Below are 21,460 nucleotides of genomic sequence, written 5' to 3' on the forward strand. Positions count from 1 at the left end.
GCATCCAGAAGAGTTATTTTTTGTGAATTAAAACCTCAGTATTCAGATTTAATTGCGGTGTTGGCATTTTGCAGTGAGTAAGTTTGGGGTTGCAGTTTGGATACTCAGTCTCTAAAAGGTTTGTCATTACTACAGCTTATCCTTTATATCAAGGAGTAGTTGCAGAGACTTGGAGGAAAGTTTCCAATGGGCACATGAATCAGTTGACTAAGTCCTAGTCACTCCATTCCTCCAGCCTATTTCCTTATCTGTCTCTTTGTGGTTGTCTATCTGCATCTGTGGAAAGGCCTCCTGCAGGTGAATACAAAGCAGAGACATCACGAGTTTCTCTATCCTGGGCTTGCCAGCTTGTCTTGAGGCCTGGAAAGTTCTTTGCTCAAGTTCTGTGTGGGGAGATGGCTTGGAGTTGCACATAGTTAGAACATTACTTGCTATCTGCTGAGACTTTGACTCTGCCATTTCTCGGGGCTTCCACACTCCTAGAATGACGTACACAGTTTATTTCACAGTAAAACCCACGGTGGACACCACCTAGGGACTGGAAAATGTCTCTGCATGCAGTACCAGTGCTGCCCATGAAAAGACCTGAACAGACAGCATGGCCACCCTGTTTAAGCACAGCCTGGGAAAAGCAGCTTCCTGTGCGGATCCTACAGCCTGTCTAGATAAGACACTTTTGTGTTGGCTCATCTAATCTGAGAGGAGGAGCCCCTGTAGGGCAGGTTTGGTGACAGCAGCAATCCTTGTAAATGCTCAAGTCCCCAGAGCTAAGAAATGAACCCCTCACCCTGGCAGCCAGACCTAGAAGGAGGGCCCCACTTGGTCACCACTCCTTCTTTGGCCAACTCATGTCTTCTCACCTCAGCTAGGCCCAGGGTAGCCATCCTCAACCAGCTCCTGTCCCACCCCCAGACCTACTTTGCTGGAGTGGATAATGTGGAGTCAGGGAAGATTAAAGGGAGTGGGGGCAGATAGCCATAGAGCAGGCCCAGGGACAAGATGGAGGCCATAGGCCTGCCTTGGATCATCTTCACCTCTGCATTAGCAGAGATCCCTACTCTAAAGGGAGGCTGATGGGCCACAGTGTAAGGGTGCTCCCCCTCTGGATTGGCTACCCCTACACCTGCCTTTCATGGCACACAGGCAGCCAGATTCTTCCCTCTCTGTGTCTCCCTATCTCTTGGTGGCTCTTTGGGCTGAATGAGATAAGGCTTTGTAAGGTGCTGTGTTTTTTCCTCAGTTGAATGTGCCATGTATCTGTTTTTAAGTCTATAAAAAGCCAGCTTTTGGAAACATAGAAGACAAATTATGTGCCTTGGGCCCCAGTGTTTTTCTTGAAAGTTGGTCTGGCAAGAATCTTGTGCCAAGGATGCTAGGAAGAAAATGTATAAATTGCATGACGTAGGATCTCTTTCTTTTCTATGACGCTTCAACATAGAGGTTTTTAAAAAATTTTTAAAAATTATTATGGAAGCTCAGACACATACATATAATGTAATGTGTCTGTTTAAGTGTAGAGTTCAGTGAGGCCAGACAAACGTATGCATGTATGTGTGGGTAACCACCACACCGCAGTCAATGTATACAACACTTGTGTCCTCTTAAAAAATCTGTTTCCCAACCCCCAACAGCTTTGCAGTCAGTCCCCTGCCCTGGGCAACCACAAAAGTCCAGGGCTTTCTTGTTTCCGCTTCTTGTGCCTCAGCCTTTCCGGTTAAGGTGGTTCTACTTGTGGCTACCTAAATGCCACTGGTTTTTCTGGCCAGTCTTGCCAACTACCTGCATTCATTCCACTATTTCTACTAGTGTGAGCCACACAGTGGTGTCCTATTTGGAGTGGCCATACTGGGAGAGCTTAGAAACCAGTGGAGTCAGCTGATAGAACTTTTGAAAGTCTTCCAGGGGTAACAAAGTGGACACCCTACAGGCAATTGCAGCTGGGAAAAGGCATTGTGCTAGCCGGGGATTTAGCTCAGCAGCATAAGCACCTGCTTTGCAAGCGCAAGGTTGTGAGTTTGATCCCAGGTACCAAAAGAAAAAAAAGCATACTGCTCAGGCATAAGCTGTTTGTAGCGGCAGGTACAGTGACCTCAAGCAACTGCTGTGGGGTCTGAGCATCCAGGTCCCTTACATCCCTGACTGGACTTTGGCAAGTAATGGCTGTCCTGTCCACCACAACATTTATTATAAAAAATTTCAAGCATATAGAAAAGTTACACATATAGGATAGTGGATAGTGTGCCCAATAGGCCAGTAGGTCCAACTGTTGATAACATTTTGTCATATTGCTGAACCACTTAAAATCATTATATTTTACTCTAAAATATTTCAGCATGCATCTTCTAAGAAATACTTCTTCCTATGTTACCTCTCCACCTCATTGCATCTAAGAAAATTAATAGTGACTTCATAATAAACAGGGCATTCTTTGTTTTGGTTTTGTTTTGTTTGGTACGAGGGATTGAATTGGTGACCTTGTGCTTGCAGGACAGACACTTACACTGCTGAGCTAAACCCCAGCCCAGGGCATTGTGTGTTTTAAGTTTTCCTCAAGTGTTGCTTCAGCTTCTACTTTTTCTTGTAGAGGTTTATGCATTATAATTCCTTTGTATCTTTTCCTCTATATTTGTACCCTTAATGATACTGACTCTTTTGAAAAGACCAATGTAGAATGTCAGACATCCATGTTTGGTAGATGTCATTTATGTTATTGTCCTATGCCAGGCATCATTGGTAACTGGGAAATTAGGTCTGGATACACTGGAGCAGGATGTGACTCAGTGGTAGAGCATTTGCCTCACATTAATGAAATTCTGGGTTTGATCCAGTGCTGCTGAAACAAGTAAATGAAGACTGCATTGTGCTGACCCAGCATTTAGGGCAGAAATGCCCAAGGGTTTGGACCATTTCCCACTAGTCACAGCCAGATGTGGGAGGGGCCAGATATGGCCCTGGAATGTTCCCTGTGCCTTCACAGAGTACTAGGTACAGTGTGCTTTGCCACTCTGAGTCACATTGTTTATACTTTTGTTAGCTGTCATTCTTATCTGAAAAAAAGATAAGAATTAAAGATGAACACAGTTCTTTTAGAAAGACATGATAAATGTGTAGCTGTATTTTGTTTGCTTTGGTTTGGTTTTGCTTTTGAGACAAGATCTCACTATGCAGTTCAAGCTGGTTTTGAGCTCTCTTTGTAGCCCAGGCTGGTTTTGACCTTGCAGTGATCCTCCTGTGTCAGCCTGCCTCCTGCCTCAGCCTCCTGAGTCCTGGGATTACAGGCATGGTCAGTTTAAAACTGGTTTTTGAACTCACTATGTAGACCAGTCCTCCAACTCAAGGCAGTCCTCCTGTCTCAGCCTCCTGAGTGTTAGGATTATAGATGTATTCTTTCATGTCTTGCAAATAATCTTTTTTTTTTTTTTTAGTGATCAGCTTCCAACCTAAAGAAGAAATATGTTTTCTTTTTTGTCAGTGCCCAGCACTTGACTTTTCTTCTTCCCTCCCTTCTTTCAAATAAAACAAGGGAGAGCCAGTGCTCTGGGAATCTGAGGTAGGAGATTTGAAAGTTTGAGTCTTGCCTGGGCCACTTAACAGGACCCTGTCTCAAAATTAAATCAAGAAGAGTTGGGGATATGGGTCAATGCTCTCTGGGTTCAGACAGACCCCAGGACCACCACCACAACAGAAAGTGTTGGCAGCTGTTTTGAATTGTTAGTGTGTCTCAAAGACTGTGTCTGCCTGTCCACTGTACAGAGAAGAGGAGTGTGCCCCACCCTGTATGGCCTGAACATCCAGCCTTTCACTGGCCCTGATCCACTCCTGGAGGAAAAGGCACATGGGTTACTGAGCCCCTCATCCATCATTGGTGGGATGGGGCCATTGTGCTTTCTGCAGCAGGGATACCTGTCAAAAGACATGACCAGCCCAAGAGATGTGGGGGCCACTCAGGGAGCTCAGTGGGCAACTCAGAGAAGAGAAAAAAGGGATAAACTGGAGACAGGCTTACTTCACTCCGTTGAGACCTCAACCACCTGTGCTCCCTCATCTGCAAAGCCAGCACCAGCCTGATGTGAGAAAAGATTTTCTCTGACCCTTGTACCTTGCTCACTTGCCAGGGTCAGCGTGCAGGAGGAGAACAGGTAAATGAGCTAGTAGGTGGTGTTTCCTCTTCTCCCTGCAGGTGTGAATGACAGAAGTGGTGCCATCCAGTGCCCTCAGTGAGGTCAGCCTGCGTCTTCTCTGCCATGATGACATAGACACCGTGAAGCACCTGTGCAGTGACTGGTTCCCCATCGAGTGAGTGTTGGCACCTGCATTCTAGACTGCAGGTACAGGGAGGTGGGAGTGTTTGGATCTGCAGGTGTTAGGGCTGATAGAGGCCCAGGGGAGCCTATCACCGTGCAGCAGAAGGAAGGACAGGTCTAGAGGCGTCATTGTGGTCATTTGCTTTACCGAACCATGGACCTCAGGGGTCTAGACCTCCTCATACCTCACCTCCTTCCTCATGTGAAGTTTTCCCAAAGGATCTGTGTGGAAGCTTTAGTTATAAAGGTGTTCAGTGTGGTGCCGTATATTCATCAGGAAATTTAGAAGCAATTCATGTATCCTAACTATAAAACATTGTTTACATGCATTAGGATATGTGCCTACAAAAATAGTATTGAGCTGGGAGTGATGGGCCATGTCAATATAATCTTAGCTATTTGGAGTCTGGGGCAGGAGGATTTCATATTCAAGGCTAGTGTGGGTAACTTAGTGAAAACTTGTTTCAAAATAAAGTTGAAACTGGGCTGGGGATGTGTAGTTCAGTGGCAAAATGCTTGCCTCGCCCTGGATTTAATCCCCAGTACCACAAACAAAAAACATAATACTATTCAGCCAGAAAAGGGGAAAAAAATCTGTTAAAAAGGTATATTTGTTGACAGGGAAAGTTTTTTTGTTGGTTGGTTTTTTGTTTGTTTGTTTGTGTGTTTTGTTTTTAACAGGTAGGTATTAAATGAAACAAAAAGCAGAGGGTTCTGGATAACACCTTGTATAACAAGGGACAGGATAGCAGAAAAGACTGATAAATATATGTGATTATGGTCATATGTGACATGGAAGCCTTCAGACTGGAGACTAAGGTCCCCAAAGAGAACTCTCCATTTTCATGTGTAGGCTTGATGAAGCAGAAACAGCAGTGTAGAAATTATAAGGCAAGAAGGCTTTGACCTAGTGGTAATAAATAGGAGTTAGGAGGATTCAGCCAAGTCCTGTCAGTTGAGATTCCTCTTACCTCTGTGATATATTTCTTCCTTTTGGGTGGGAGGTCAGACCCTTTCTGGAATGAGAGGCTTAGATTACCCACCAGACAAGATAGATCAGAAGATTCTTCATAGCCACCTCTTACACAGACAAGTAGTGGTGGTTAGAGTAAGATTTTAGGTTTTATGATTGGCTTTGAGGGAAAGGGCCTCTTGTCTCTGTGTCCTTCCCACCTTTGGACAAAGAAATTTAAGTTTCTACAGCTGGCCTTAGGAGAACAAGGGCAAGAGATAAGTGAGTGACAGAAAGTCAGAGAGGAATTTTCTTCTGAGGTTTTCACCTGGGATCATTTTCTGAGGCTATCCAGTACCTTGTAACAAGTGGTCTCAGTAGTATGGAGTGGGTAGATTAATAGTGTTCACAGTGTTCTGGTTTTGCTTGTCTATATTTCTTAGTGTCATTTTATATTATGTACATAAAGCTTTTGTAATGAGAAAAACAGATACAAACTTCTATTTTTTAATTTTTTATTTGAGTCAGAGTCTTGCTATTTAGTTCAAGGTGACCTGGACTTCCTATGTAGCCCAGGTTGGCCTCAAACTCATGGCAGTCCTCTTGCTTCAGCCTCCCGAGTGCTGGGATTATTGATATATGCCAACACACTAGCTCAGACACAAATTTTTTTAAGTAAAAAATATATAACATCTTGCCAGCCACCAGTATTGTCATGAGTCTTAACCTTAGACTTATGAGCCCACATGACTGGTAGAATGTAGGGACAGAGCTCCTCATGTACCTCTAGGCCTATGACTTCTAACCCTTCTTGGGATGTGGACTAGCAGTGGCTTTTATAAGTTAAAAATATCCTTCAAGCCAGCAGTCCTACAAGTAAAGTAGTAGCCCAGGGTAGTAGGAGTACCAGCAAAATAAGCCAGGCTGTGGCTTAAAATACTAAACATACTTTTTTTTGTCTTTTTTTTGTTTTGTTTTTATCGGTACCAGGGATCGAACTCACCACTGCCTGCTTGCAAGGCAGGCGCTTATGCCGCTGAGCTAAATCCCCAGCCCCAAACATATTTTTAAAAGTACATGGGGCTGTAGACCTCTGCACCCGCTGAGGCACAGCCTACCGGCCCTTCCAAAAACCTTGATGTACCTGAGGCTTTGGGTTCCCACAATGGTGGAGTGATGGTCATCCCCAGTAGTGCACCTTTCCTGACTGGAGGGCTGGCAGAGTTTTCTTGGGCCCTGGAGTGAACCTGGGCAGTGTTCAGGTCTTGTCAAGCAAGGACCCTTTTGGTGGATAGCCAGTGGCCTTTGCAAAGCTAAGCAGAGCATCTCCCCACTGTTTCAGCTCCAGCTATGAGGTCTGTCCCCAGTTTAAGAAAAAAAAAAAATCAACTTTAATATCTCCCCTATCCTGACTATTGCTCTCTGGGTTTGGGATAGATCTGCTGGAACAGTGTCCTGGGCGTTTACCTCAGGTATTCTCTCTGGTTCCTGCACAGAAGCACTGGTCATGTCTATGACACTGCCACCAGCATGAAGCACAGACATTTTCACAGCACATGACAATCATGCAAGGGTCCTTGAAATTGGATACAAAGAAAATAGATCTTTACTTTGACTAATCTCAAGCTGAAGCACCTAGCATTTCCTTCAGGAGACCACAACAATGTTGGCAGTTTCTGAGATGTGGCCACCAACACAAAACACACATTTCACAGCATGTGACAACTGTGCAATTCCCAGTGTGTCCATTCCTGCTCCTTCCTACTTCCAAATGACCATCTTCAGTAAGCCTGCTGTGAGACCTTGTGACTTAGTATACCAGCAAAAGTGTATGTACTCCTATGGCTAAGGCTTCAGCTCAAGATTAAGTAGGATCAGTCCAGTCTTTGCCTGGTTCTCGATGTACAGCCCCCAGACCACTGGCCACATATTACGTGGAGGTCACGTCCCTACCCCTGTTAAGGGGATTGTCAGCTCAGATTCATTCACTTGCAAATGGGGATCTTGCTCATCATTTCTTCTGGTCATCAGTGTCCAGAATTCTCACAGAATTTTTATAGAAAATCACCTCTGAGTGTTCATTGATCACCCAGAGCCCTAAAATTTCAGCTTACCTAGTGGAGGAACAGGCTGCCCTTATATTGTCCTTTATTAATTGCCTCATAGGTACGGTTTTATTGGAGTTTTCCCCTTTACATGTCTTAGATTGGTAAAATCATTTTCATATCAGAAATTCCCAATCCTATCTGGACAGATGGCTGGTTTTTTTTTTTTTTTTTTTTTTTTTTTTTTGTCTTTTTCCTTTTTATCCGTACCAGGGATCGAACCCACGACTGCCTGCTTGCAAGGCAGGCGCTTATGCCGCTGAGCTAAATCCCTAGCCCCTAGATGGCTGTTTTGAGAAGACAGCTGTGATAGGAAGAGAGTGCATGGTGGACACAGCAAACCAGGGTCCCCTGTGGCTCTGTTGTCACAAGCACCATGGGCTCACCTGTGTTTCCTCCCTCAGGTACCCAGACTCATGGTATCGTGATATCACATCCAACAAGAAGTTCTTCTCCCTTGCTGCCACCTATAGAGGCGCCATCGTGGGAATGATAGTAGCTGAAATTAAGAGCAGGACCAAAATACATAAAGAGGTACGTCTGGTGATAACTTTGACTCACAGTTGCTGGACAGGGTTATGGGGGCTCAAGACAGACTCACACCACCTATTGCATGGCCTTCCCTCTTAGGAGCTTGTGACCTGAGAGAGGAGACACTGTCCTGTTGGTCTCTGTGTGTGTGTGACACTAACAGTGGACTTACTGAGGATGGCAGTTTGTAGGAAGGGACAGGAATGGCACATTGGGAATTGCACGGTTGTCATGTACGTGAAAATGTCTGTGTTTTGTGTTGGTGGCCACGTCTTAGAAACTACCCACACTGCTGTGGTATCTTGAAGGGAGTGCTAGGCACTTCAGCTTGAGATTAGTGAAAGTAAAGATCTACTTTCTTTGTATACAAATTCATGAACCCCTCCAACACCTCCTGTCCCAAAACCCTTAGAAATCTGGAGCCGCCTTGGTGGGTCCAATTCTAAATGTAAACTATAAGATCATGGCCGGGACTTCTTATTCTTTGTGGTTGACCTCAAGATTCTGTTGAAAACTCAGTGATGACTGGTGTTTACCACACATGTTTCCTTTTGTGTGGGACACTGTCTCACCTGCCCCCACCACCTTGTTCCTTGATGCTCCCTGCCTGTGGCTTTTTCCAAGTACTCCAGGTGATTATTCAGCTCCATAGTGCATGGTGACTGGGTTCTATGGCCCTATGAAACATGTTTGTTTTCTCTTAAGACAGGCACAGAGACCCCTTTGCTTCTGAAAGGACATCTCAGGAGAGAGACCCTCTGCTCCTCTCTCCCAGCCCAGACCGTGCTGAGAAGCTAGGGAGAGTCAGCTTGGGTCAGGACCACTTGAGTGGTTTCAGCCAGGGCTTTGAGTAACAAAGTGATGAAGATGCTTTTTCTGTGAGTTGGCTGTGTCAGCAGGTTCATTGCATTATGGAGCTGCTCAGACAGGGAGCAGAGAATAGGCTGGGCCCACTCAGCCATAAGCACAGGAGAGCCATTTGGCCAACAGTGAACAGGAAGCAGAAAGGCTGAGTTGTGTAGTGTCCTTTCTTTAGATAGAGAACTATGGTCCTCAGGTCCTTTTTGTTCTTTATGAAGAAGGAGAATGTAAAAACCTTGTGGTTGGATTCATGATTCTCCTTTCAGAATTCCACATCTGGAACGAGAAAGAAGCATAGTGATGTGGGTGGTAGAAAAGGGTGGGCAGCTACCCAAAGCATTGTGTACTTTGTGTGTGGATGGGACGGGGAATCGTACTAGAAATTAAATCCAGGGCCTTTCACTCTGAGCTACTTCCCCAGATCTTTCTATTTTCAGACAGGGGGGTATCAATAAGTTGCCCGTGTTAGGTTCCACTTTGCAACCTTCCTGCCTCAGCCTCCCAAAGTACCAGTAATATAAGTGCATGCCACTATACCTGGCCTGCTTTTTTTTTTTTTTGTAAGACAAGCTCTGTGTGCCTCAGGTTTACCTTGAGCTTGCCATTCTCCTGCCATGACCTTCTGAGTGCTAGACCGATTGTATACTTCTTTAAACCATTAAAACTGCATTTGTCCAGCAGCCTTGTAGCATGTCCATTGCCACATGTTGAGTGCCTGTTAAGTGTCCACATGGAATAGTTGTTGCCTTTTTACCTGCCTAACTACCTGGTTCTGGCATAAAGTAACCCTCCTGTTCTCACCAGCCCACCCCATCCTGAGGAAAGCTCCTCTTGTGTGTGTGAGTGTTCTCCTAGCAGATTGTTACCAGCAGGGCCCAAGTGTTTTTGTTCCACGGGCAGCTGGGAGATTCCTCTTTATCCTCTCTGTTCTGCCCCTCTTGTTTCCGGTGGCCCCAGGAAGTGGATGCATAAACCACAGCTAGGCTCTGCTGTAAGCCCTTGTGCCTGAGAGTTATCCTGACTTTACCTCTTAACTTTTTCTTTAGGATGGAGATATTCTAGCCTCCAACTTCTCTGTGGACACACAGGTTGCATACATTCTAAGTCTGGGAGTAGTGAAGGAATTCAGAAAGCACGGCATAGGTAAGGGGCTACAGGTTCATGGTTTGGGCGCACCTCCACCTATGGCAGTCAACTGCTTCATTCCAATGGCTCCAGCTTATATGACTCCGAGTCTTCACCCTCCCAGACCCCCATCTCTCTCTTCCCAGCATGTCTCCCCACCCCACTAGCCTTCACCATCCTCTTCCCACAGGTCTCAATGAGAGAACAGCCCCTTTTGTTCCTCCCACTGCCAGAAATATAGCTATATCTGTTGGCAAGATGTCCTTGACTCAGAGCAAAAAACATAAACATAAATGAAGGAAACAGCATTTGCTAGCACTTGTCGGCTGCCGTGGCACCCAATTCCCATCCCACTCAACAGCCACACAGCACTGAGCAGCGGAGTCTTAGTTTTGAGTCCAGGTGCACCTACTGCATGTTCCCTGGGCTCCAGTTTACACTTTTGTTGCCTAAAAGGTTGGTGAGTCTCCACTTTAAGTCCAGCCCACAGAAAGGTATCTGCAGGCCACACTTGTGACCCACAGTGGTCTGCAGCTTATGACCTCCATTTGAGTTTTTAAGGGCTTTGACTATAGGGGGTTATAGAAGGCTGCTTTTGGATCCAGGGCCAGCAACCTCTCAACTCCTACAGATGATATGGCCTCATTTTCCTTTTTGACTGTCCCACACAATGTAACTTTCACCTCTTCTCCCAAGGTTCCCTTTTACTTGAAAGTTTAAAGGATCACATATCAACCACTGCCCAGGACCACTGCAAAGCCATCTACCTGCACGTCCTCACCACCAACAACACGGCAATAAACTTCTATGAAAACAGAGACTTTAGGCAGCATCACTATCTGCCTTATTACTACTCCATCCGAGGGGTTCTCAAAGATGGCTTCACTTATGTCCTCTACATCAATGGTGGCCACCCTCCCTGGACTATCTTATATCCTTTACTGCTGCTGGAGAGAGCTCATGGCTGGAGGGCTGGAGGGCTGGTAGAGGCAGGGAGCTACCTGGGACTGCAGTCACCTTTCAGTGATAGTCAGGTGACTGACTTTTACTGTGGGCAGATCTGGCACAAACAGTCTGGTCACTCATTGGAAAACAGGTACTGTCTGGCACTCTGTGTTCTCCCTCTTCAGCCTGGCAGGAACAATGGGTTTTAACTCTCTTGGTCTGAGATCCATCTACCCACTCAGCAAGTATTGATGGGGAGCCTCTGATTCTAGGTGTGCTGCTTAACAGTGAACAGAACTTCCCTGTGTGGAAGGAGGCCAGGAGACATTGTGGCAGTTATAATGTGGTCCAGAGGGTACTGGCCAGGAGTCCATGTAGATTGTCAAGTGAATGAGTCTAGGGTTCACTCATTCAGAGACAGCAAAGAGGAAAATGCAGTGATCCCAACATCTGTAGGTCTCCTGGATCACGTGAAGTCAGCTCCCTATAGATATCCACATATCCAGGGGTCAACATTGTTTGGGTACCCCTTATGATAGCGACAGAGCTCTGTCCCTTCTGCTACTTGAGTTGTCTTTTGCTCAGCCCCTGTCACCCTACCTGTGTGTCACCATAGTATGGGTGTCTTGTTTGCTCATCTGAGGCTTTACCCAGAAGGTATGTGGTTCTCAGGTTCCATCCCTTATTCTCCAAAGTGGAAGCTATCTCATAAACCTTTCCAGTGCTCTGCAGAGTTTGGCAGAGCTTTTGAATGCTTTGAGTCTTGTGTGCCTTCTGCACACAATGCTGTGTGGGTCATTGAGTGGACCCCTGAGGACAATGCAGGTGGGCAGGCAGGGCAGGTTGGGCACAAGTCAGTCTTCCTTGACAGAGCCCACAGACTACATCCAGCATCTGGGTTCAGCACTCGCCAACCTGAGCCCCTGCTCCATCCCGCACAGGATCTACCGCCAGGCCCACAGCCTGCTCTGCAGCTTTCTACCGTGGTCCGGGATCTCCACCAAGGGTGGCATTGAGTACAGCCGCACCATGTGATGCCAGTGGGGCAGGCTTCACCAGGCTCCACACTTTACCACCCTGCAGAGCCTACCTTTTTGTCCACCTGATCTCTGCTGCTCTCTACAAGGAGCTGGCAGCCACTTGCCAGCCTGTTGGCCTGCCTGCCCCAGCTGCAGGTTCGGTGCTACGTGGGGTTGGGAACAGAGCATGTATCCAGTGTCCAACAGGTAGGAGTGGCCCCCACCTCCCCATGAGAGACTGGCGAGTGGTGGGTGGAGAGGGCATAGCTCTCCTCAAGAGCACAGAGCTCCAGGACTTAGCCTCCCGCTGAGGCAGTTAACATGGAACAGTGGGCACTACCAACAACAAACACAGAAGTCTGTAGATAGGCATCTGTGAGTTAAGGTTTGTAAAGGAGAGGCAGGATGCCAGACATCTTTTTTTTTTTTTTTTTGTTTTTTTTGTTTTTTTTTGTCTTTTTCATTTTTATCGGTACCGGGGATCGAACTCACGACCGCCTGCTTGCAAGGCAGGTGCTTATGCCGCTGAGCTAAACCCCCAGCCCCAGCCAGACATCTTGAGCCTCTGACCAAAACTATTTTCTGAATTGGTTTTTTCTGTTAAATAATGCAATCATGTGATTCAACAATATAGTCCCTCCTACCTATATTCCCTAGTTACCCAGTTTCCCCTTGCCAGAGGTACCACGTGACTTGTCAGTTTTCTTATTGCTAAGACAAAATATCCAACACCCAAAGTTAGATGAAAAAATATTTATTTCAGCTTGCAGCTTGTAGAGGTTTCAGTCCATAAATGGCTGGCTGCAAAGCAGGGTGGCAGGGCAGAAAGGCATCACAGAGCAGGCAGAATGCAGCAGCAGACAACAGCAAAACAACAGAAGTAGCAGCAACCGTCATTTCTGTTCTTTATATTCCATCTCTGCTACCCACTGTTTGAGTAGGTAGCACTTGTACCTAGGCTGGGGCACTTTTAATCCCAGCATCACACACCCTAGATCCAGCCACCTCCAAAAATCCTCACCTATGACTATATGAGACTTTGAGGGAACTTTGGTCTGGTTTCCAGAAATTCCACACATACCAACGTCCTCCATGGGCTTGGCTCTGGTAGGCACCTTGGAGGTGAAACTTATGCCTAGAGGCAGCCACTCCGGTATGTGTGAGTGCCTCTCAGAGCTGCTCTCCCCCAGGCCCAAAGGCCGCCAGAGCCCAACTGCTTGTGTATGACTTGAGCCACACTCACATAACAGGCGCTGTGGCTACCTGCGGTGCATATCCAAGGGTGGAGTTTTATTTGTGCCAGGACTAAGAGGAGCCTGATGCCCAGTAGCATGTATTATGGGCCTGGAGAAGGGATCATGCTCTGGGGGTGCCTTGCCCACCCCCATGCAGCCCATAGGCTAGGCAAGGAGTAGGTGAGTGTTGCCTTCACCCTACCCTGTTCTTTCTCCTCCAGGCACCTTGACTCTACTATTTGCTTCTGGAAACTTCTGCCTTCACCTAATGCACTGGTCCTGCCTCCATACACTTACACCAGGCCTCTGCCATTGCAATGCCCTCCCGTCAACTCCTTCCTGCAAAGCCAGACTGAACTTTCTGCTGCAAAGGAGAAATAGTTTGTGGACACCATTGAACTTGAAGACATAGGAACTTTAGAACAGTAGGAACACGGTCAAGGGAATGCCAGGCCTTTTGTTAAGAACCAGCATGAAGAAGCCTCCATGAGAAGCTGGGAAGGGATGGACAGAGGAAGCATAACTCTTCATGAGAGCACAGAGCTCTAGGGCTTAGCCTCTAGCACAGACTGGCCATGGGACATTTTGCTGCTTCTCAGTAACCTGCCTCCTGCTACACATTTCCCACTCTGGGGAGATCATCCTGCCTGTTGACTCATGGAATGCTCCATGTAGCTGACCTGTAGACAGATAATGATGAGGCCCTGGGGGCCCTAGCCTGCCTGTCCTCTATGAGCTGAAACTCCAAGCCTGGCTAGATACAAGAGGAGGTCAGTCCCCCCACATTGGGCAACTCTGCTACGATGGACTATTGTTGCCTGGCCTTAGGGGCAAGAGACAGACAGTCCATGCTTGTGGCCCTTCAACCTCTAAGAGCAAAGGCTGTGTCAGCCTCATAAATCATGCTTGCAGTGTGCATATGTCACACGCGTCTAGCATCCCTCACCCTGAACCTCAGGCTGCTTGCTGTCATGTCCTGCCCAGCACCGTTTGCTCTGTCACAGGAACCAGGGCAGAATGTCTGCAGTCCCTCACTGTGCAGCTTGGATAGGAGAGAGGAACAACCTTGCAGATGGGGCCTTGGTGACTGAGTGCTTTCTTCCTGGAACAGACCTCTGTACTGCCTCAAACAGTCCTCATGATACAGACAGGCACCAAACAGGAGAAGGGTCCTACTCCCTTAACAGTGTTGGCCAAATTGTGCTGCCTAGCATTGGCTGTATGCTGAGGCCCCAAATCTGTGTCCCCTCTCCTCTCAACAGTGATCATGTGATTTTTATTTCTGTCCTATATGGTCAAGGAAGAGTCTACCAGAAGGCTCCCCCTTGGACATTTGTAATTCCAGCTCAGAGGCCTTGCCCCTGCCTACCCTCCCACCTGCCCTCTAATCACAGCAGTGTCCAGCCCAGTGTTGAATAGATTGTAGTGTTTTGTCTCATTACAAATAAATAGACTATAACGGGTCTCATCCTGTCTCCAGCATTTGGCTCACTGTGCCGGGCTATGTCTAGGCACTCAGGAGCTGCTGCTTGCTGGTATTCTGGGGACATCTTTGCCAGCAGAGCCCTCTCTATAATAACCCCTGCTGAGGAATGAGTACTGGGAGAAGGCCTCTATAGCTGAAAGCCAGAAGTGATGGATCCTAAAAGTTTCTCACTAGCTGTCCTCCTTAGGTCAGGCTGGCTCCCTGGTTCTTGAACTCCAGCTCAGGCCTTGTCCAGGTGGGCTGTGTCCTGGCTTAGAGAAGGCTCCAAAGGCAATTCAGCCTTACGGTCAACAAGAGCCCTGGGCCAGCCAGCCTCAGACCAGGGGCTTCTACCATCTTCCCTTGGAAACCTGGCCACATAGGAGGTAGCATGTTTGCATCCACAGTAGACAGGTGGGAACTGTCTTGGGCTGGGGAATTACCAATAGCTGCAGTTTGTGACGAAACGCTACAAAGCCTACATGTGTGCTTTACTACTCGTGTCCCCATATGCCCAATACCAGCCAGGGAGGCAGAAGCCTGAGCCTAGCGTATTGTCTAGTCTGTCGCCTACCATTTTACAGAGTACAAGCACCAGTAAAAGTATTTTCATACTATCATCTCAGACATAGGGCCACACCCCAGGTGGTGGGATTATGTGGCTTGTCCAGCATTGGACTATGACATCTGGGGCAAGTGGCCAATTCCTTCCTCTTCTCCCACTGAACATTTTGTACAGTTTATAGAGTGGCTTAGTTTCTAAGCCTGAGTGGGAGCCATATCATGACTCCCATGAAAAAAAACTTTCCTATTGTCATCACAGATTCTGGGCCAAAGCTGGCTGCATCTACTATGCTGTGGACAATAACATCTCCAAAACTACCAGGAACAGCACCAACGTTGGAGAGTAGCTTATTCTGGATTTCACCTGCTTGCTGCCCTGTTCAGGTTGTATTCCAGTGGCCAGTCTGTTGACTCCTCAGGTAGCCACACTCTGATTGACCTTGGTATGTATCTTGGAGCAATCAGTAGATGCTGCTTCCTCTATACCAACAAAATGCCAGAACCCTGCCTGCTATCCTATCATATGGTTCCAGGCTCATCCAGTGACAGGGGTGTACCCCACTGCAGGGCCCTCTCTGGGGAAAGTCAGAGGTACCAAGCAAAGCTCAATCAGGGCAGAGGCTGGTATCACTGCAAGTATAGGTGGCCCTGATAGTGCCCCAAGATCAGGTAGCTGGATACTACACATGGACACAGGTACATAAAACCAGGTAAACGTGCTAGGCTTGGCCCAGTAGAAGCATTGTGCTTTGAGTCATATAGCCTAGGGCCTTTAGGCAAGAATGTCACGCTTACTAAGGGTCAGCATTGAGATTAAGGAAATGACTCCTGAGGGCCCTTGGATCATTGTAAGAATAAGTGTCCATGTACCTAGACAGGGTTGCGGTAAGTGTCTCTGCTCAAGGTAGTTGTGGCCTTCCCAGCCTGTCAGGCACCTTGGCCACCCTGCTTTGGTGAGCAGCCACAGGATGACTCCATGGTACCTCTACTCCTGGCCTAATAACCAAAGCCCCACAACCACAGAATTGGGGCAGCAAACTTTGAGCACTATTCAGGCAGAAAGGAAGTACAGTCCAAGGGAGAAGCAGAAGCATCACAACTTCCCCAGGACTTAGGACAGAGACCACCCTAAAGGAAGCCACTCTGCCCCAGTCATAGCTTCATGAGTATCTAGGGTGTCCCACACTGACCCAAAACCAGCATGTCATGACATGCTTTTCTGCTTCTCTGTCTGCTTGCAGTGCTTTCCTAAGAAAGTTTGTGCAGACTAATTTAGAAAGGAACTAACTAAAGGGAAGTTTCCTCTGGACCACCATGTGGCAGCTGCAAGTGACTTTTCTTGGGGAGTGAGCCTAGACTGTGGCTTCAGGATACTCCCAAACAGCAGCCTAACAGTAGCTGTGCTGTTATAATTCTGCAATCAGAAAGGGCTAGAGAACTTATACCTACTGCGCATGGTGAGTTGGGCCATGGCTCTATCCTTTCTGGGCTAGAATAGAGTACTTGGGATAACTCGACTCCTCATGTGACCATTGACCTCTCCTATAGCAATTTTGGAAACATCCAGCCTTTCCTACCACCCAAATTGACACTGTGTCCCTTTTGCCACATTTTACTGGCAAAGACCTGAGATACTGCATAAGGGTCAGAATATGGGACTTGGTTCACCAGGGGTCATCTAAGTGGCCAATGACTAACCACAGGCTGCGTGTCCCAAGATCTGGACTCTGGGGAAGTCTGCTCCTGTCTAGAAGTGAGGGGATTGGGCCCCCTGACTTCTGAACATTTCTGACCTTGTCTTGCCGGCTTGTGACATGTATCACTTCTGCCTGGTGCCCCTGGCAGCAGCCCCACCCAGGCCTCCATGGGTGACAGGTTCAATCAGACCCTCTGTGTCTTCTCAGCAGCCTCTAATGTTTTGCCTTGGGTAGTAGTCTCAGGTTTATCTCCCTCGAGGTCCAAGGCAGCGAGTTTTGTGGGAAAGGGCAGAAGCAGCTTGTTTTTCACCTACTGAAACTCTCTGGGTAGCATATTGGCCAGCTATGTCCCTCCTGTACCTACCCCATCCCCTGCTGCTGTTGGACACAAGTTTCCAAAATCCTGCTGTCACTATTCTTCCTCTTGAGGTCACTATCTGCTTCAACTTCAGGTTGAATCAAATGCTCACTAGAGGCTGTGTCTTTGCAGCTCCACTCCCAGGAAGCCCTCTTACCTAGCTTGAGACTGTCATGTACCCTAGCTTTAGGGCAAAAGTGCCCTGGAGTGGACTTGGGCTGCTTGTCCAACTGAACTGGAGTGAAGACAGAGAGACAAGAAGGTACAGGCCTTGGCTTTTAATGTGATTAGACCTGAAGGCTTCCCAGCCTCTCAGGAACCTGATTCTCCACTTGGCCTGGCCTCCCTGCTACAAGGGGCTGACTGGATTTGGAGCAGGCTGCAAGGGCAGGGTCATGCTTCCATTTCTTTGGTCCCTCTCCTAGGACTTCCCCCTCCCTATGCTTTTCTGAGGCGGGCCCAGGTCTGGAGCTGGGCAGCTGTGGAGGGCAGAGGACATCCCACTGGAGAGGATAACTGTTGGGACTGAGTCCTTCCTCTGCGGACCTGCTGCCTTCTCCTCAGCCATCCTTCCCTGACTGTCCCCAGCCCTGGCACTGGGATTCCTATGACCTCTCCAAGACCCCAGATCGAGTTCTCTTACACAAAGGACACATGGCCTCCTCCAGGGTTCCCCAGGACCTCTTGGGTCGGAGCCCCAAGCCCTCATGAGGCTCAGGCTGGGGGAGGGGACCCTTTGCTGGGTCCATGCTGGAGCTGGAAGCTGAGGAAAGAGGAAAGGTAAGCCATTCAGACAGACCCAAAGGGAGACTGGAAGGGAAGCTGGCAGCAATACCCTGGGGTCCCCAGAACTGGACATGCTTCAAAACAGAAAGGGATTGGGTGGCGTTTCTTTGAAAGAACTAGTGAGGGGGGAGAGGGAGGTGAATGGTTCAAGCTGGCAGGACCCTAATCTATCCTGAACCCTTCAAATGGAGAAACTGAGGTTGAATAAGAAGAGGGTTGTCCAAGGTCCCTCTTCATAGTGAGCTAGGGCAGGAACGCAGAAGTCTTGAGCCCAGAGCTCCTCTTTGCCTAACATATCCTGCCCATTGGACACTCCAAACCTGACCCAGCTGTGTACTACCACCACCAAGACCTGACGGGCCTGGGGATTTCATGACTTGGGCACATCTGTGGTTTGAGCCTAACTGGGGCACAGAGGATAGGGACAGATGATAAAGATCGTGGCCTCTTGTACAAGACATTACTTCTTGGGGGAAGGGAAATGGGCATATTCCTAGTCCCTGGAGAAGACTTGAATGGACAGGGGTCACCTGGGTCCCTTGAGGTCTTTACCTCCATTCCCAAGTCATGCCTCAACAGAGCTCACCTGTATTTCCCAGATTGTCCCTGGGAAGTTGGGCTTCCAGAAAAGCTGAGCAGGTGCTGTTACCTGGACCCAGAGTCCCCTGTGGCAGGTCCAGGGGCCAGGCTGAGTCCTCAGGCTGTGGCAGGCAGTCTCTGACCAGGAGCTGGTCCTGAAAGTGGCTCTCACCTTGGCTAGTGGGCTGCATGTGGCCTGGCAGGTAGAGAGCAAGACTCCGAAGGTGGCGTAGCCGGAAGTTCTTGGGCTTGCTTCCCTGGACACCAGGGCACTGCTCCTGCTGGGTCCCCAGCCCCCCCTCGTAGATGTTGGGTGGTGTATCAGGATGGCTGGGGTGTCCTCCAGCCCAGCTCACTGCATCTGCAGAGGGGAAAGGAGGAAGGTAGCAGCTAGCCAGCCCCAGTGTTCATGAAGGGAGAACGTAGGTTCCTGCCTCTGACACCAGTTTCTGTAGTAGGCTCTCCTACCATCCTATCTACCCTTGGCTTATACATCTATAAAATGGGCTTGATTTCCTGCCTCTGCCCTACTCCCACCCTCCTCACTCTTCCAGCTGAGAGGGACACCTAAGAAGCCTAGAACCTTCACACTGAGATCCCATTTAGCATTTCAAGCCTCTTGTGCCTTGTGATGCCCCTGGCCCCGAAAAGAATATCCAGGTCCAAATATAGAAGTTGCACAGTGGGTCCCAGGTGATATGACCAGCCCAAAGTCATGAGGCCTGGATCAGTGACATTCCCCTCTTTCAACCATGGATGTCTCTGAGGCCACCCCAGTAGCTTTGGGCCCATGTTGGGAAAAAAGAACATTTCTTCTGCCACTCATTGCTGCAGCCTGGCACCTTCTCTTATGCGCAGCTCAGAGAATGCACAGACCAAGGCTTCCATGGAGGGCCAGTGTGCTGGGGGAGGAGTGGCCAGGCCTTGTGTGCTGCAGGGCCCTGTTCTCCCCTGCCTAAGGGGTGGGGCTGGAGGACTCCCGTGGCAACTGGCTCTTATGATGTCACAGGAAAGACATAGCTTTTCTAGGCAGACTCCTAGAGTTTGGGATGTTCAGGATGATGTCCAGGGCAGGGGCAGGGTAAGGAGGAGGGCAAGGGAACAGGCAAAAACCCCAGAGGAAATTCCTGGTTTCTCTGGTTTAGGATAGACTTCATAAAACAGAGTCATCTATGGCAGACTGGAGAGTCATTTTCTGCAGTGACCTCTTGGTATCTTAGCTTCTTTCTGTGTGGGTTGGAAATGAGGGTTTGGAATAAAGAACTGGTAAGGCTTTTAAGCAATATATTAGGTTCCTCCAAATATGCAAAATTAATAGGGTATATAGAGATGTTTTTAAAAAGATTTATTAAGGAAATTAGCTCATGTAATTATGGAGATCAAAATATCCCACAACATACTGCCTGCAAACTGGAAAATCACAAAAGCCAATGGTGTAATTAAATCCAAGTCTGAAGACCTGAGAACTGAGGTGGGAATGGGGGTAGAGCTGGTATAAGTGGAAAGGCCTGAGAACCAAGAACTCCAATGTCCAAGGGCAGAGAGTGGATAGATCTCCCAGTTTAAGAAACTCTTATATTTTTAACTGGACCCCTCATCGATTGGGGGATACCCACCTGCTTTATTCAATGTACCAATTCAGATGCTAATTTCTTCTCAAATCATTATCCCAGATACACCCAGAAATGTTTTGCTAGCTATCTGGGAATCCCTTCACACAATCAAGTTGACACATAAACTTAAGGATTTCAGGCAAAAATTAAAGAGCTGATCCTGAAATTCGTGTGGAACTATAAGGAAGTCCAACTAACCACAGAATTCCCATTTCCATTTGTGGTACTGGGGACTAAAGTTATGGCCTTGCACATTCTAAGAAAGTGCTGTACTACTGAGCTATGTCTTCTACCTTTTTTAACTTTAGGGGAGTATGTTTGAGACAAGTTTCTCAAGTGTAGCTCAGTGATCCAGCCTCCAAAGTAACTATAACTGCACCCATCCTATCCCACCATCCTATCTGGACCCCTTTACCTTTCCTTCCTTTTTATTATCAGACAAAACTAGAATGAACCCACTCCTGCTAGGTGCCACATAGTCCACTAAACTGAAAATTAGAAAGGAGCCAGTTTTAGAAAAAATAGACGTAGCTATCACTCCTAATAAAGCCAGTGAACATAAGGAAGTTCCCTATGCAAGGAAAGTAACTTGCCCCTACAAGAAAAGTAACTTGATGTTAATTAAGCCACTATTTTGCTGTTTCTTTGTCCTTGCTCAAGCTACATTAAAAACCCAACTGTTCTGCCATGCCCATTGGAGCACCTTTCTATATTCACAGAAAGGATGCTGATCATTCATGAATCCATAATGCCAATTTGACCACGAAACTCAATTTGTTGAATTTTCTTCAACAGTTCTTTTTGAAGAGCAGTTTTTTTTTATTTCAATAAATTCAGTTTATTCCAAAAGATTTTTAAAATTTAAATACCATGCTTTTGATACATTTAAAAAATGTTACCTAACCTAACAAAGGTTTCCTCATAAAGTGTCTTTTAGAAAATCTAGGTTTTACCTTCATTACATCTAGGTTTTTGAACCACTTTAATTTTTGCGTACACTGGCAGATTAAGCAGGCAGTTCATTAATTTGACATGTATTTTCAGTTACAAAAACATCTGATGAAATGACTTCGGGACCCCCTTCAAATTCTACACACTTAAGTCCTTAAGCGTCTAATACGTGGCCAATACCATGATCCATGGAGAAAGGCGTCACTAGACCCTGCACTTTTGGCCCGGAGCTCTAGCGCACCACACCCAGGTCTCCTTCCAGTCCGCCCCTGGTGGAAGTGGCCATGGTTGCCGAGGCAACTGCTAAAGAACCCATGCTCTGTACCGATTGTCAACCTGTCGCGAAGACTAAACTGGCTGCCTTGTCAAG

The 21,460-nt window shown here is 47.5% G+C and overlaps 3 protein-coding genes across 10 annotated transcripts in view; 2 read left to right on the plus strand and 1 right to left on the minus strand.

Moving 5' to 3' along the window:
- Positions 1-13,484, plus strand: part of Naa60 (N-alpha-acetyltransferase 60, NatF catalytic subunit) — a 29,582-nt gene extending 16,098 nt beyond the window's left edge. For 3 of the 4 annotated variants that reach the window (XM_023560902.2, XM_023560903.2, XM_023560901.2), the window contains exons 2-6: positions 4,181-4,296; positions 7,766-7,895; positions 9,800-9,896; positions 10,575-10,809; positions 11,702-12,040. In XM_023560902.2, coding sequence (XP_023416670.1) covers positions 4,187-4,296; positions 7,766-7,895; positions 9,800-9,896; positions 10,575-10,809; positions 11,702-11,858 — 729 coding nt within the window. In that variant the 5' untranslated portion in view covers positions 4,181-4,186 and the 3' untranslated portion in view covers positions 11,859-12,040. Of the gene's footprint in view, positions 1-4,180; positions 4,297-7,765; positions 7,896-9,799; positions 9,897-10,574; positions 10,810-11,701; positions 12,041-13,298 lie in introns of those variants that run through there. The other variant, XR_010039814.1, reaches the window with a different exon arrangement.
- A 14-nt stretch (positions 13,485-13,498) lies between these two features.
- Positions 13,499-21,460, plus strand: part of Cluap1 (clusterin associated protein 1) — a 55,567-nt gene continuing 47,605 nt past the window's right edge. For 3 of the 4 annotated variants that reach the window (XM_005007462.4, XM_003477709.5, XM_063226388.1), the window contains exon 1: positions 13,499-15,549. The gene's annotated coding sequence lies outside the window, so the exon portion shown is untranslated. The remainder of the gene's footprint in view (positions 15,550-21,460) is intronic. The other variant, XM_063226387.1, reaches the window with a different exon arrangement.
- Positions 17,438-21,379, minus strand: CUNH16orf90 (chromosome unknown C16orf90 homolog). Of its 2 annotated transcripts, none has more exons than XM_063226393.1 (3): positions 21,271-21,379; positions 18,534-18,887; positions 17,438-17,924 (listed from the first exon to the last, which is right to left on the minus strand). In XM_063226393.1, the coding sequence occupies exons 1-3, from the start codon at positions 21,278-21,280 to the stop codon at positions 17,767-17,769; spliced, it is 522 nt and encodes a 173-aa protein (XP_063082463.1). In that variant the 5' UTR covers positions 21,281-21,379; the 3' UTR covers positions 17,438-17,766. The 2 variants fall into 2 exon arrangements, with proteins under 2 accessions (XP_063082463.1, XP_012997599.2); XM_013142145.3 differs by lacking the exon at positions 21,271-21,379 and adding an exon at positions 19,369-19,519.

The sequence above is a fragment of the Cavia porcellus genome, unplaced genomic scaffold, assembly GCF_034190915.1.
Source record: "Cavia porcellus strain 051 isolate PalLab524CR breed Dunkin Hartley unplaced genomic scaffold, mCavPor4.1 scaffold_16, whole genome shotgun sequence".
Taxonomy (NCBI): domain Eukaryota; kingdom Metazoa; phylum Chordata; class Mammalia; order Rodentia; family Caviidae; genus Cavia; species Cavia porcellus.

Excerpts from the sequence above, each read along its gene's own strand:
- CUNH16orf90 (XM_013142145.3), bottom strand. The coding sequence starts at position 19,414 with ATGGAAGCCTTGGTCTGTGCATTCTCTGAGCTGCGCATAAGAGAAG. Across the intron at positions 18,888-19,368 it reads TGAGCTGCGCATAAGAGAAG|ATGCAGTGAGCTGGGCTGGA; the intron begins GTGCCAGGCTGC and ends TCCCCTCTGCAG. Across the intron at positions 17,925-18,533 it reads GGACAATCTGGGAAATACAG|CTTCCAGCTCCAGCATGGAC; the intron begins GTGAGCTCTGTT and ends CTCTTTCCTCAG.